Source organism: Glycine max, chromosome 1 (genome assembly GCF_000004515.6).
Source record: "Glycine max cultivar Williams 82 chromosome 1, Glycine_max_v4.0, whole genome shotgun sequence".
Lineage (NCBI taxonomy): Eukaryota > Viridiplantae > Streptophyta > Magnoliopsida > Fabales > Fabaceae > Glycine > Glycine max.
Window position 1 is genome coordinate 1,587,972 of NC_016088.4, and position 16,843 is coordinate 1,604,814.

Genomic DNA, 16,843 nt, shown 5'->3' on the forward strand with positions numbered 1-16,843 from the left:
TTGTGGTTAATTTCTGAACGTGCTTCTATCAATTTAAACTCTTAAAACTGTTAACATAGATACTATAGGTTTATACTGCAATATAATCTTCTTTTAACATCACACTTGTTGTGAAACAGGTGAACGGGATAAAACAGGAAAAATCTAGCCACGTCAATGAATATGTTGGTGGTAATGGTTATGCTCTAGAGGCTATTATTGTATTAGTACTCTTACATGAAAAAGACTTTAGCTTGAGAGAAAGTTATCATAAAAGAGATTAACACTTAAGGAAAAGATAATTAAAATTCAGGTGTAAAAGTGAAGTTTCACAATAGATAAAAATATGCAAGTTGAATTACATATAAGTTTAATTAGTCTTTATAATTTTAAAGTGAGTAAAAATAATTTTTCTTAAATAATAATAGTTTTTTATTTTACAATACAATTTTGAATTATTTTTTTTTACTAATTTAAGATGTGAAACTTATCTCATTAAATTTACTGACATGAAAACTACAGATTTCAATTGATGTTTGAACTTTAATGGTTATAAACATTATAAAAATCACATGGGCAAATGAGTCTCTTGGACAATTAGAAAAGAATATAATATTAAATTTTTTATTTTTTCGGTAACTCATTGGATTCATTTTTCACGCAAACTTCATTATGTTTATGTCAATTTTTTGTTTGAACATTAGTTAAGTTTTATAATTTTTATGTATGTGAATCTAATAATTAGACAAGTTTCACATCTCAAATAAGCTGAACAAGGGTTCAAAATCATGTTTGAAAATTAAGAAGGATGATTGTTTGCAAAGAATTAATATTTTTTATTCATTTTAAAAACATAAAGAACTGAATTAAACATTTTAAAAAATAAGATATTATACGGAATATAATAGAAAATATAAAGCACTAAAAGTATATTTTATAGAGAGAAAAAAATAAAAACATTGAAAGAGAAAAAGGCAACAAAGAGGGATTGCCTAACTTATCTTAAGTAAAAACGGATTAAACGATCTCAGCATACTTAATTTGGTGCAATACTACTCTACGGAGTTATTTAACTCCATTTTTGCATTGAAAAGATTATACAACTTCGAAAAAGGAACAGGGTAGATAAATGTCATACAATAACCAATGCAATTGCCCTAGTTGGGGAAAAACCATTGGCCCTCATTGGTTTTAACCGATAAATATCATATTTGAAATATTTGATAAATGCATGTGGCCGGCTAGATATAGATTACATAGAATGACTGCTTAAGTTAGTAGTAACAAGTTTTTGTAGGACTTTATAACCTATAGTCAAATGCCTAACCAGTATAATTAATTACCTAAAAATTATAATACTGAAGATGAATGTCTTTCCTATAGCTAGCTAGAGTCGTCCAACCATATGTGGCGGCACTAAGAAAAGTTCGAGCGCCACTTAATCAATCTTCAATTATAAATAGTTTAATTTATAAATATTATACTATTTTATTTTTACTCATGTTTTTCTTCACTTTTTTTTAATAATTTTGTTATCTCATTTTATTTCTACTATATCACTTGTCTCGTATTTTTCTCTATTAATTATAAAGAGACAGCTATATAAAACATGCACAAGAATAGAATTTTTTTTTACTTTTATTTATAGTATAACTAATTGGTGGGTCTGAGCAGCCTATTATGGTATGTCTATAAGGAACTCGGATTCTCCTATGCTTTACCAACAGCAGTCAAACATTTGACCGTATATTACATTCTTTCTTCTTTCTTCGGATTATTGTGCAGCAATAAGATAATGTTCGAAAAATTGATGCAAAATAACGTTTGATATAAAAATAATTTTACCAAAAAATCAAAACTTTCAATTTTATTTTATTAGTTGAATCTACATTTAAATATATACCATAACAATTTTAACTATAAACCAAACACATGCATTAAACATGTATTTGTATTTCCATCCCTACATCTCAAACCTCCTTTCATTTCAATCCAACTAGAGACAAGTTTTTCCATTTATTTGCATTGGAATGTGGGCAGACTGTTATTCAAACACTGCCTAAGTGATACCTTCAAGATATTGACCGGAGAAAAACTCAGAAAAAGAAGTTCGAGATGGAGGTCTATAAAGTTTAACTCAGAAAGAAAGAAAAAGAACTAAACACTTTTACTTATACCTTGTTTTTTAAGACCACAAATATTCTTTTACAGAAGATGTCCGGCTGAAATTGGACAAAATTATGAATGACAAAAAATTTCTATGAATATTGAATATAATTACTATAAAATCTTGAACTGCAGATATATTTAATTTCCTTTTTCACTTGCTCAATTATTTCTCTTGCAATTTTCACGTAAAAATTTATCCCCCTCTGTTTCTGATAAGTATAGTTGCTTAAAAAAGCAGGTTTGCCTCCCTCTCCCTCTTCATGTTGCATAAAAAATATTGTTTTATAAAGGTATAAAGAAATTTTACGTTAATATAACATTATAACACACTTGTTTTTTTTATCCATTAATAATGTTAATGGTTAATTTTTTTTAATGACTTCAAATTTACAATATTTTTTTCCTTTATATTTTTTTATCATCAAATTAATCTTATTATTCCGATAATATAACGCACTTAATATATTTATTTGTATAAGTGAATTCTAACTATATGGGAAAGAAATTAAAAATCACAAATAATGGATAATAGATTTGCGAAAACTTGTTTTAATTAATTGATCAGATGCCTAGCTCCATATTCTCTTGTAAGTGAAATCTTGTTCTGAGACTCTTCTTTCATACTCTTTTTAATATTTTCCTTTTAATACTGTATTACTGGATTTTTTTTTTTATAACTTGTAATATTGCATGTATTACTGGATGGAATTTTGTTTGAATATCTTTACTAGTAGGATCTGATTGAGATATTATCTATATAATAACAAAAGTATAAACACGTGTTGTTAGCATTTTTGTAAGATATATTATTTGAGTTGGAACTTCATACATTTGCAGTTACTGTGTACTTGACTTTAAGGCCCTGAGGTTTCGCAATCAAAATAAGAACAAGGAGTTACAGAGAAGATATCTGCCAAAGAGTCGCTCAATGCATAAGAATTTGACATTCTCCTATGATAAAAAAATTACATTCTCCTTAAATTAGGTATATACCGTTATATATATGATTTTTTTATTTTTGACCGAATTATCTATATGATTATATATTATTTAATTAAATTAAGACATACCAAACCTCGGTATTGAGCAGTGCAATATTTAGAGAAAGCTTGCGTTCATGCGTGGGGAAACACGTTACCTACCTAATTTTCCAAGTTTCTATATATATGTTCTCTTCGATCGAATTCTCTTGTTATTATGGAAAGGGACAAACAAAGCACAATATATAATGTAGCAAGTGAAAACCTTTTTTTTATATTATTATTGTAAGAAATTGAAGTCGTGTGTGCATTTTTTTGACTTTTTTTAAAAATAATCTTAAGTAATTATATGATTATTAACTAACTTTTAATCTTAATCAATCAGATATGGTTATGCAAAAGAACTCAAGTAAAATAACTTTTGAAAGACATTTTATCAGATTGATAATGTTAGTTAACATAATAAAATGGATGTCAATCATTTAGATAATGGTAAATAGTTATTTTTATCTTTTAATATGCAAAGCGTTGATAAATTTATTTCTAAAAGATAAAAATTTAAATTTTAATTGACGAAAGTAAAAAAAAAAATGCAACAAATTTATTCGGTTATTAACTTTCGTCTATTAATGAAAGAGCTTACGTGATACTATGATATAAACATGTTACAAAAATAATTATCTACATGACTCTTGAATAGATTTGACCAAAATATCGGTAACTTTTCATTGAATTAAAATGTCAATAAATTTTCATTGAATTAATTTTTCAAACTCTAAATTTCGTTTCACTTAAGGGTAAAATATAATTTAATCTTCATTTTTTCTCTTTTTTTTATCGTTACAAATATAACATTATAATAAACATTTATAACAAAATAAGAAAGCAAACACTAATCAGAATAAACATAATAATAGGCATAATCTATTTTTTGTTCTGAAAATTTTATTATAACAACGTTAGATAATCACAAAATCAAGTTAGATCTTATTTATGGTAAAAATTAACTCAATAATTATGTATTTTTGTGATTGGTGTTAATTATTCTTATGGAAGGAAACCAAGTTTGATAAGTAGAACAGTTCATAAATGTCTTTAAAAATGTTGCTAATCTATACTCTATAGCTTCGTTTCATTGCTGCTTAATTTCAAAATTGTTCTAGCTGTTGAGTAGTGTACGGTTGGTCATCCAAATAAGCGTAAAATAAAATTGATTGAGTAAATTAATGAGGTAAGAAGTTGAAGCATTGCCGGCATATCTTACCAAGTTCACAGTTTTATGGTTGACAAATCTAGGTTATGATGTCACTCCCTCTTTGACGATCATGTCAACCCTGGACATTATGATTTGAGAGGTCAGAATCAAACTGTTATCAATAAAATGTCAAACATTTTAAATTTTCATAAAAAAAAAAAGATGTGGGTACGTGTCCCTCCAATTCGATCTCGTATCCGTAACTTCAATGACATTTTATCTGTTCGCAATTATTTTCTACCTTTTTCCTAGCTACCTTAGTAGTATGTGTTATGTGTCTGAAATGGATACGTGTTTTCAATATTTATGCAGTACACGGTGAGCACTTTTCAATTAATGTTGAACTTGCATTGGGTTAATTAGATTGACTTCATGCGTATCAAATCCATCATTGGTAAAATGACGTTTTGAGGTGGGCAATTTGATTCTTGTGCAAAATAACCATATCTTCTGTAAATAATTGTATGGGGAAATGTTATCCTTTCTGGTTCTGGCTAGCTAATCTCGTGCCCTTTTATACGAAAAAGGAATAAAGTAAAGAAAAGTAATAAAATTCTCGCCGAAAAAGGAACAAGATTGTAAATTTCGTATTCAATGAAGAAAAGTAATATTAAAAGTAATAATTGTATAGGGAAACATTATAATTTCAAATATTTCCTATTCATGTAAAAAAAATCTTCTTGTTTTTGAAAATATTTTCCAATTTTATTACAAACTAATTTTTTATTCGGCAAAACGAGTAACTACTACTTGTGCGTACAATTTTCATCCCTGGTTAAACTAAAACTTATAACTTTATGCTTACAGTACCCAAATTTTCCACTAGGACCCTAGCTAGTGGTAATGTGATAACCATAGAACATGATTTGATTACAAATTACTCTTATCTTAAAAGGGTTAGCTTTGATATCATTTGGATAATATTTATTGAAAATCTCCTCTCTTAATTGCTTTTAATTTTGTCCTTTGACTACGTGCTTAATGGGTAATAAATTTTGTTCAGTAACAGGATCGTATTATCAACAAAAACCCAAAATAATAAAGAAAAGTATAGTACTAAAAGAGGATCATCTTTACAATATCCTAATGAATATAGGCAATTGGAGAAATTTTTGCACGCGCCCTCTTCTCTTTTTGTTTTAAAGTAGATATTTTATAACGTAGTAACTGTGGAGAAATTAAACACTACTGTTCCGTCGTCTGAGAAATTTGAATCCTTGAAACGAGTACAATGAATGAGGAGCAGGTGGAGAATGGTTCTTGCTTGAGAATTATTATCAAGCAGACGTTCGTCATGACAACACGCATGCTCGAGGGCATGCAAATATAAGAAGAAAATGACAAAGTTGATGACCACGCTGATGAAGAAAATGAACAACGACCTCAAGATATATATTGTGACTGAAGAAGGAACATAGGAAGCATCCATGCATGTTACTTACGACAATGATTTTACACCACCTACGCACTCGGATGGACCCACGAGGAGACCTTATTTGCTAGGGGATTTTCAACTTCAAGCTTCAAAAAATTTTCAATGTCATAAAATACACTTCTTCTTTTTTTGTTTCCCCAACATAATTTTTTTACTCTTCGAACTCTTATCCTGATAAATGCTACTCACCACATCGTCAAATATGAAGTTTGGATATATAGAAAATTCCATCATAAAAAAAGATATTATGGTCTCAGGCTAGTTCCCAGCACATGCAGCTTGCAGGACCGAATATATAGATATAATTCTAAGATCTCTTTACAATGTAATAAATAATTTAACTGCAGAATTAATATCGTGTGTATGTATATACATGCAAGACTAGCTAATTTTTTTTTTTTTTTATATTGAAAGGAGCAAGACAAAAGCTAGTTGATGGTGCAATTAATATTTCAGGTAATTTATACTACAATAAAACTTCAGAATCTCACTGAAAAGGTAGGGCACACTACAGGGTCATTAATTTTGATGACAAGCTAATTAAACAACAAAAATTCATTTGATTACACTGTAGAAAAAAGGCACTGTTCCATTAATACAAGAGAAAATTGAGGCATCGATCTCATATTTATACATTTAACTAGCAAACAATCAGATAAATTTTACCTACGCTAGATTTAAATTGGATGCAGTTTTGTAGATGTTTTTAGTATTGTTTTTTAATTAGAATTGGATCGAGTTTCGACTCGGTAATCTGCTTAATGAAGATTTTTATTAAAGGTTAATGTAAATTAGTAAGATAAAACTCTAATTATAGGTAGAGGATAATACCAACAACACTTGTAATCGTTTTAAATTCATTTGGCGCTAGCACACTCTTTTTGCATGGTTAAACTTTTTGTTTGTAGTAGTCCCAATTCAACTGTAGTATATCATAAGACATAACCCCCCAAATTAAGTGCCAAACACCCCTCCATTCATGGGCTATCCTACTACTTAAAAAAAAAAGGTTTTTCTGTTATTCCCATGTCTCGATTGTATCGAAGATCTTCAAACGCTGAACCAACAGGTCAAATGCAAAATAACTTAATGAAAAAACAATGGATATTTCAAACCGGATTCAAACCTTAATTATATGTATAGGTACTTTAGGAAATTCAACGAACTTACCTTATGCTTAAACGGCACTTGCCCTACCTAATCCTGATTTTCGTTATAACTTATCTGACAATAAAGTTCTCCGTGTGGCGGAAAATTGCCAAAGGGTAATCTCTAGGTAACTTCTTTCACACTGCCAAACTAAGCCATTTCCCTGGTATATACATGTTTCCATTTGGTTTCTCAATTCAAAAAAAAATAATTAAACCTAATTGAAAAAAACAATAATAATGATGACATCATTTCTTGAATATGCACATCCCCTCTGCACCTATAAAACCAAATATCACGAGCAATTAACCTATGCTATACGGTCCTAGTTAACTTAGCTTTTCCCCAAGAGCATACACTTGCTAATAACTGCTAACTATTCTTTGCCTTAGAAAATATATTCGCTGTGCCACTGCATTATGGGAAGGTCACCATGCTGTGAAGAGAATGTTGGTGTAAAGAAAGGGCCATGGACGCCAGAAGAAGATGAGAAGCTGATTGATTATATCAGCAAACACGGCCATGGCAGTTGGAGAACACTTCCAAAGCGTGCAGGTCTCAATAGGTGTGGTAAGAGCTGCAGATTAAGGTGGACAAACTATCTGACGCCTGATATCAAGAGAGGCAAATTCAGTGAAGAAGATGAGAGGATTATCATCAACCTTCATTCAGTTCTCGGAAACAAGTATGTACATGTTTTCTTACTTTGTATATATACATGATAATTATTGTTTAGTTGGAAAAAAAGCGTTTTCTATTTTAATTACTTACATAATAAAAAGTTTACCTTATTTTTAAAGGATATTCATATGGGAAATAATGAAACCAAATCTTTATTTGAAAATAAAAAATAAAATGAAAATAAGGTAGTGTTTTTGTAATTATTTATCAAAAACATCAAATGAAGGAGAAAATTTTCTGAAGCTAAAATGACTATATATCCCTTAACAAATTGAAAACTATGTAAGTAATATTTTTGTTGTTGTTGTAGGTTTTTTTATTATCAAATGTTAGTTTATTATATTGGTTAGAAATGTTAATCGAAAGAATTCGAACATGTGATTTATTTTTTTTTTCTTTCACTCTTCTTCAATTACATATTAAATCAATCTTATGTCTGTGTTGTTGTTTTTGTAGGTGGTCAAAGATTGCAACCCATCTGCCAGGACGAACCGACAATGAGATCAAGAACTATTGGAACACTCACATAAGGAAAAAGCTTCTGAAGATGGGTATTGATCCAGAAACTCACAAGCCAAGGACAGACTTGAATCACCTCATGAGTCTTTCTCAGTTGCTTGGCACGTCAAACTTGAGCAGTGCCATGAACACTACTTGGGGCAATAACCCTCTTGGTTTACAACCAGATATCACTCAGCTAGCCAAAATTCAACTTCTGCAAAATCTGTTGCAACTTATGAACAACTATTCATTTGTTAACGTGGGTAATAACCCTTACCTCTTATCCAATCCCAACCTGAACCCTTTATTTCTGAACGGCACAAACCTCTTCCAAACTAATAAGGAGCCTCATGTGGTGTTCAGTGGTAGTGAAGAATATGCTAACCCTGGTTTATACTCTCAAGCACAAAGTGAGTGCTCTCAGCAGGATGTATCAAAATCATGGGCAGATTTAGAGGGTGGATCTATTCCACAAGATACTGATTACAACAAAATTAGCAACACTACTACTTCACGTGAAAATCAAGCAGAAAACCCTCTTCCTGCATTAGTTGCATTCTCTACAAAGATGGGAACGTTCAACCAAATGGACAGTAACATAGCTCAAACGTCCACAGAGTCACCTTCCAACACTTTCTTTGATGATTGGGAGAAGTTGCTTGATGATGAAACAAGCGGTCGTTCCTATTGGAAAGAGATTCTAGAGTAAAAAAGACCCTATTCTCAACTGCTTTTTTTTTCCAACTTTTGTCTTAATAGCTCTAGGTTCTACACATGCTTGCATGCACCTTATGAGAAAATATTTTCATGAACACACATGTTTATGTGATACCTAATTTAAAATTTTTAATTTGTTAGAAAGAATTAATAAAAAAAAATTACTCATCGAGTAAAGATTGATAAAAAAAAAAACTATGATAATCTTGACCCATATAATAATTTCTCTATAGGTTATCACCAAAAAGGGAGATTGCAGCTTCGTCAAAACTAGTATATGTATTCTTGGCTAATTTTTGTGTGAGCACAATTCTTATAGCTACAATCAATTAGAAGCTCAAGACAACATTAAAATACTAGTTATTATGATATTCTTACACACACAATTTTACAGATTTACTGCACTTTTTTATAATTTATTTTTTTCTTATTCCTTTTATCGCGTCACATACCAACCTTATTAATTATTAATCACTTCTCCCTTATTTTCTTATGTCTCTCCTAACTGTAGAAAAAGTTATACAAATTATAGATATATTTTTTCTTAAAAAAATAATACATCCTATAATATTATATTATTTTAACACATTTTGAGCTTTTGATTAGTTATAGTATTTTTGATAACTTGTTTTCAGACTTTTTTTTACCATTGATCTTTCTCGGTTAACCTGGTATTTTCCTTTTTATTTTGCAGCTTGACATCCACTTCTGCGTCACCAATTTTGTGGTAGAAGAATCATCGGTTCATCTCTTTCAGGATAATCCCATCAACTTATGGATATACATCACGTACCGAAGAAAATAGTTTTATTCATTCATGGTTTTTAATTCATTGTTTAGAATCATTTCTATTTTTATACATGTATACAAAACATATACTATAAAAGACACACGAACATGCATATTTATATATTTAGTTTTATGTATTTCTAGAAACAGACTTGTACTTAACAAGATTTGATTCTATTTTCTCAATAAGACATCTTTTGTAATTACAATTCAAAATTCTAAGGATTTCTTTTAATATATGTATGTACGTTATTTTTTTTTTTTTGCTGCTATTGAAATGTGACAAACTCAAAAACCTCTAGATGTTTTCTACAGTGAGATAGTCTAATTAATCCATGAAGTTAAGCTTTTGACTTTTTTGTATAAAGTATAAGTCAACCTTGTCACCACAATTTCTCGCCGACTAAAGAAATATTGGGCTGTTACTTAAGTATCACGTCAAATAATGAACATATATATAGAAGATAGAAACTAATCCAAATGACAATTTGTCGTTGGAATTATTAAATTTGTCCAGATTCCAGACCAACTGTTAGGTCAGATTAATTAATTGTTTACGTCTGGAACAAGATAAAAAATAAAAACGAAAAAAAAATATGCAAAGGGCCACATCCAATGCAACCACCCATTTGTTTTCAATTACACTAAAGAAAACTGTCTCCTTTGAGATAATGTTTTAGGTAGGGGATTTGATGCAAGGAGAAGTAATTAATCAAGGACACGACACGACACAAGTTATTCTCCCTTCAAAAGCTTTGTTTCTAGAACAATCGTAACTTTATACAGTGTCCAGCTATTTGATTCTAAGAAAGTTCATTTTCTATCTCATATTCGTTTAAAAGTAAAATATAATGCTATGAACACTATTTGATATGATGGCGAGATCTTAAAAATAGATAACTAAAGTAGACTAATTTGAGCATAAATATTTTTTACATGATACTGTGTATTATCTATATACATCGATAACCTTGATTAGATTATAAACTTGAAAAATAAATCCATCCAAACATAGGTAGTAGATATTATTGTCTTAGTTATTAATTGGGTAGGAAACTCTTATTTTTCTTTTCCTTCTTCTTACTATTATAATTTTGAAATATTTTTAGAATGATTAGAGTATTTGATATGGCACATATTTCAATAAGAGTTGATGTTGAAGAAATAGGCTTAGATATTCTAATAGAAAGGGTGATATCTTTACAAATTAATGTATTAGGAGTTTGTGGTCTAGATATGAGGTCTATATATGTGTTACTTAAGTGGAAAGGATAAACAAGTGATTCTCGAGAATTATGAGATGTTTTGCGTTGTCAAAATTGTCTCAAAATTCCAAATGCTAATATCATGAAAATGATACTTTATTATTTCATATATAAATGGTTTTTTGTTTTTAAAACCAATGTATATAAATACTTTCTTGTAAATGAGAAATATACAAACGGTCTTGGATTTCTAACACCTTATCGAAGAACTAGATATCATCTTAATGAATGGGTTGGAAATACCCCTCAAAATTATAAGGAGTTGTTTAATTCCTGTCATTCAACGGCAAAGAATGTAATTGAAAGGTCATTTGGTATATTGAAGAAAAGATGAAGTATATTAAGAACTCTTTCTTTTTTTTGTTATAAAAATTGATATAATTATTAATGCCTGCTTTGTGCTACACAATTTCATAAGAGATGAGCAACAAAGTGATTCAACTTTGGAGGTCCAAGGTTCAGAATGTTTATCTGTTTTTGATGTCGAGTTAACCAATCAACAAGGGAACAAAGTTAGAAACAATAATGTAGATGAAGTCACAATTATCCAAGCAACTGAAGAATGGACAAGATTTTGTAACACTTTAGTAATGAATATGTTTGCTAGTTATCAAGCTACAGAAAATTTTATTTAGGGAGAATTTTTTAGTAGACTTTTGTATGTTGGTTCCTTTTATGAATAATTGACTCTATACCTATGTATCTGTGATACTTTGGAATTTGGATTTTACTAGACAAAGATTGCATAGTGAACTACCAATTTGACATGTCTTACCTTTATGTTTATGCAATTATATATTGGTGATTATTTTTCTTGATCTAGAGAAATAGAGCCAAGCAATGTAAAGAACAAGCCAATTGGAAAAGAAAGATAACAAGCAACGACAAAAGGGAGGACACATGAAGTTACTTTTCATGGAATTTGGATATGAAACATGTATTAGTTGAAGTTCTTATAGACCAAAGGAATAAAAGTAACAAAGGTGACGGAAATGGGAAAGCAATAACATACAACAGTGCAGCTCAAGTTTTGTCTAAGCGTTTTGGAGTTCAACTCATAGGAGATAATGCTAAGAATCACTTTAAACTTTAGACGCAATGGTATGGCAACTGATGCCTACCCAGTACCCACCAATTGGCTAATGAGTCCATGGAGCAAAATCTGGTTACCAATAAAGCACCATTAATGACAATATAGTAGAATGAGATACACACTCAACACAATTTTAAACAAATACTAATAGTACCACTTATGCAAAGGCACCAGGTTTTTGTCCATGGCATCTAATATAGGAACTACAGTCAGTTTGGTCAAACAAAAACAATTGAAAAAGTATATATGGCTTTCACCTGTTCGTAAATAATAACATCAAGCATGTGTCCTGTCTCAACCCAGGAACAGGAAACAGAAAACAGACACATGCAAGTCAGGGTTTTAAATATTGCACTATAGCACTGCTATAGCGGCAGAGCGGCCTCTACCCGCTACAGGGGATGCTGTAGCAAAGCGGTTTAGTGTAGCAGTAGTAGTGGACCAAATAGCAGTTGTAGCAGCACTGTGTGCTGTTTCCAAAAAAGCCTTCTAAATAACCAGAGACATTAAGCTTTTTAGGGACTCGTATTTGACTTTTGTTGGTATTTACTTGCATCCTTTGTTTAACATACCTATGACTTTTTATTGTTAATTATGAATGCCATTAATTTTGAGTAATTTTTATCATTTATGAGAATTTATACAGTGTATAGACTATATAAAAAATTCAAAATAGCGGCCATGCGGCTATGCCACTATAGCATTTTCGGCCGGCTGCTGTAAACCGGTATCCGGGATTTAAAACACTGATGCAAGTCCAATTTTGTCAGTTAACCATATCCTAGTCATAGTTGCTAAGCACATTTCCTTCATTGTCCAGCAGAAGACAGTTTTCTAAAGAACCTGTGGGTTTGCATTTTAAAAAGACAGGCTTAAACTAAGTCTTCCAGAAAGATATCATATTCAATCTGACAATGTTTACACTTTACATGTTGAAAATTTTACATTATTGGACATCTCTTTTAACATACACAAAAGATAGGAATTTTCCTGTATTTCATTTATATACTCTAGTTACCAATCCTAGATCACCGCGAGGAGCAGCCAACCCCAAAAAAACTATTGCAAGATGGCACACAGAGACCTGTCAGATGTTAAGCATGAATAAAGAGTGTGAATATCCAGTATCTTACGACATTGAATCTTAATTGGCATTATAGATAATTTATGAGTTTCATCGTATTGTGTCAAATCTTTAAGCATTCTCCTCTGTTATTCAGGCTTCAAACAACTTAAGAGGTGTGGGTGGCAAAAATAGTCAACATCCTGTTTTCCTTATTCCGATAATTTTACTGAATATTAGCAACTTTTTCATTCAGCCTAGAAAAAAAATTCAATAGCAATTCAAAATATATAAGAAACCTCAGATCAGGATATACAAAACCATCAATCAGGTACAGTTATATCGCTTAATAAGAAAATCATAAACAATCAATGAAAGAAAATTAAAAAAAAAAAACAAGAATAGAATAACAAAATGAAGAATTAAGGCATCATTGAGTTAAAAGGCAAAACCACAAAAGCAATGGTCTAAGGAATATACATGTTAAGAGGTTAAACTAGTCACAAAACAACCTTCTAATCGACTGCAGCCTAAATAGAATGTGCAACTCATGCCTACCCTGTACCCACCAATTGGCTCATGGGTCCATTTAGCAAACTCTGGTTACCCAAAAAAACACCAAATAATGACAATGTATCAGAACGAGACACACATTATTCAACACAATTTTCACACTTGAACAGAACTATCTTTCTCTTCCACACTGAGAGGAGAAACCTGGAGACCACCCTCATCACCATCACCACAACAAGTATTGCTCATAATCTGCCTCACATCTTTGTTACCCATCACACTATCAAAACCAGCATTCTCAGAACAATCCTCACCCCATTGTTGTTTCATGCAAAACACATCACAGAAAAAGTCTGTCAAAACAGTCTCATAGCCGGGCATTTTAGCGTACCCGGGGAAGTAATTGATATCAACAATAAGGTAACGATTCCCGCATCGAGAATCCTGAATAACATCGAAATTAAACAAGTTCAGCCTCATCACACGTCTTAATCCCTGAGCTATCTGAGTAATGAAGCTCAGGGGAGGCATTTCGGTATCATCCAAATGCATCATCTTATAATACCTATCGTCAGTTCTCTCATCGGTGGCCAAATTCGACACCTACGAAAACCTCCGCAAGTCCTCCGAAGCCCTTACCAACTCATCCTCTCCGACGTCCAACAGGGACTTCCACTTCACGCACCTCACGCGCTCGCCGGCGACGTACACCTTGAAGATCACGCCGCCGTGGTTCACGAACTCCTGCACCACCACTGGCGGCTTTAGCGAATTCAACCCGTCATGGTTGAAAACCAACGCCATCTTGTGCGACTTCGCGCTTCCGTCGGCGACCAAGGGCTTCGCGATCACCGGAAACTTCAGCGCCTCCCAGTTCCGCCGGTCGAAGAGTGTATCCTTGTCGTATATCACAATCTGCTTCAGAATCCCGAACGTCTCGCTCTGGTCGTCGACGTTCAGCTCCGACACCACCTGCAGCATCAAAATCCGGTTGTGGAGCCTCTCGATCGATTCCGGCGAGTCCAGAACAACGACATTAGGGTACTTAACGGTGAAATCCGTTAATTGACGCTTCCAATCGTCGTCATAGAGCTTGTGGAGGACGCAATCGAATGGACCTTGATCCGTTAGGCTCCGGTTCGGGTCGACCCGGATCAGGTCTATCCCGCGAGATCTCGCGAGATTCACGAGCGAGTCTCGGATGAAGCTGTTTTGCTTCTTCGGCAACAGCGCGTACCCTATTCGGAACCGTTTTTCCTCCGCCATTGGATTTTTTTTCTTCTCTTCTAAATGTCACGAACGAATCGCATTTGCGAGGGAGAGAAAAAAGAGACGAGTTGGAAAGAAGAATGAAGAATGAAGAATGGAGAATGGCGAAAAGAGGAAAAGTCGAAAGGATATGTACGGAGTGGTGTGGATATATATATATATATATATATATATATATATATATATATATATAGCTTAGACTAGGGTTAGAGCGGGAGGGGGTGATAAAATGACCAGGTGAGTTTGAAAGTAGAGGATCGGGTACACGTGGCGAGGTTGTTTGGGGCGTTACATGGATTCGTGTCGCTTAATGAAGCGCGTGGGGGTGCTAAAACGACAATGGAACTGGAGAGTCAAAGTCAAACCGGGATAAGATTTTGGTGGTGTTTAGTGACAACACGAAATAGATAGGAATGGAACCAACATAACGGGACATTTTTGTGCTACTTTTTTCTTCTTTTTTTTCTATCTTTTTATCTTTATGGGATGATGACCCAGGCAGTGTATCTGTGTATGTATTTTCTTAAAAAATAAATAATGTAATATATTAATCCCCTTCTTCCCCTTATATATTATATAAAAGTCTAAATTTATTTGTGCTTTTGTTGAATCTTCTTACTCTCTCTTATAAGTATTTTTTTTATTTGAATATATTTCTCTCATAGAGTAGTGAACTTTTTACTCTATAGTTAAATATTTAAAATATTTTTTATATTATTGTAAGGAAAAAATGTTTCTTATTTTATAAAGACTAATTATTTGTTTTATTTGTCCACCTTTGTGTTGGATATGGTGCTTGAGACTATTATACTTTTAAAGTTTAATCTTTGATAGTTTGTTGTTTTTTTATTTGATAATAGAGGAATATTCAACTATTTTAAAATGAAACAATTTTCAGACTTAATCCCATTAAATTGTCACTTATTTTTATATGTCAAATTGTCACTTTTTAAACCCTATATAATTAAGGTGAACATATAAAAAATGTATTATTCTAATTACTTTATTATTCATTAAAATTTTAAGAATACATATTTTTTTCTCAATAGTGTGACTATTTTAAAATATATGTATGATAATGGATAAGGTTTCTTTTTTTTTTGCATATAGGTATGACTAATGTAACTTGTTTTTCCTATAAGATAATAGTGTTATGAATTTTCTAACAAATTCCTTTAAACACATTTTTTATAGGTAGCTTAAATTTATTAAAATTTATACAATCAGAAGAATAAATTGGTAAATATGATTTAAAATTCAAAACTTTATCCTTTTTAAAAAATCTTAACCAATAAAAGAAATTATGTTGAAAATAATATGTCGGAAAGAGAGAGTATATTCTTATAATTTCTCTTGCCTAAAAATATTATTTAATTTCCAAATGTCAAAAACAAGGATTAATTGTGGAAGCATTAATGGAATATTGGAATACATAACCAGTTGTATAGGGTGACTATTAAAGCCTCGAAAGGACCAACTACCAAATATGAGTGGGCCTGCTCAATGCTCTCATATTTTGCCAAAGATCGTAACATTAGCATATGCAAACAATGCTTCCCAACAGATGCTGGTTCCTGAATTACTGGTCCTATGATGTGAAGAGTGAAATGAGGTTGGTCCTTCTAATGTTTCTAGACAAAAGATTAAATCCCTTTACTTTATGGCTGCCATTAAAGTCTCCATCACTTGGACCAATCTTTGTCTCCCGATCACTTGAAAAGTTTGAAAGTAACCAGAGATTCTAAGTATAATTCTTTCCTAAAGCACAGTAGTCTTTGCAAAATTTGCCTTCGGTTTGCTTGACAAAATAGGAAAGGAAAAAGTAAATAAAATATATGAATAAAGGAGTGAAAAAAATATATTAATATGCTAGCTATATATTATTTCAACATTAATTTTTAACTATCATATTTAATGGTAGTGCATGTCGCTGTTGTCACTGAGCAACTTGAGAAAGTGATTTGTGAAGGATATGTTCATTGTAT

General features: G+C 31.6%; 1 protein-coding gene and 1 pseudogene across 1 annotated transcript; one reads left to right on the top strand and one right to left on the bottom strand.

Annotated features, from left to right (window-relative positions):
* The first annotated feature begins 7,177 nt into the window (after positions 1 to 7,177).
* Positions 7,178 to 9,864, top strand: LOC778082 (transcription factor MYB39). Its single transcript, XM_006572912.3, has 3 exons — positions 7,178 to 7,652; positions 8,105 to 8,854; positions 9,561 to 9,864. Exons 1-3 carry the CDS (start codon positions 7,387 to 7,389, stop codon positions 9,595 to 9,597), a joined length of 1,053 nt encoding a protein of 350 aa, XP_006572975.1. The 5' UTR covers positions 7,178 to 7,386; the 3' UTR covers positions 9,598 to 9,864.
* On the bottom strand, positions 13,481 to 14,840 carry LOC100775198 (inositol-tetrakisphosphate 1-kinase 5-like; annotated as a pseudogene).

What these genes read in the sequence shown, in the direction of transcription:
- LOC778082 (XM_006572912.3), top strand. Translation starts at nt 7,387, where the DNA reads ATGGGAAGGTCACCATGCTGTGAAGAGAATGTTGGTGTAAAGAAAGGG. An exon ending in CATTCAGTTCTCGGAAACAA is followed by an intron (nt 7,653 to 8,104) that starts GTATGTACATGT and finishes TTGTTTTTGTAG; the next exon opens with GTGGTCAAAGATTGCAACCC. An exon ending in TATTGGAAAGAGATTCTAGA is followed by an intron (nt 8,855 to 9,560) that starts GTAAAAAAGACC and finishes TTTATTTTGCAG; the next exon opens with CTTGACATCCACTTCTGCGT.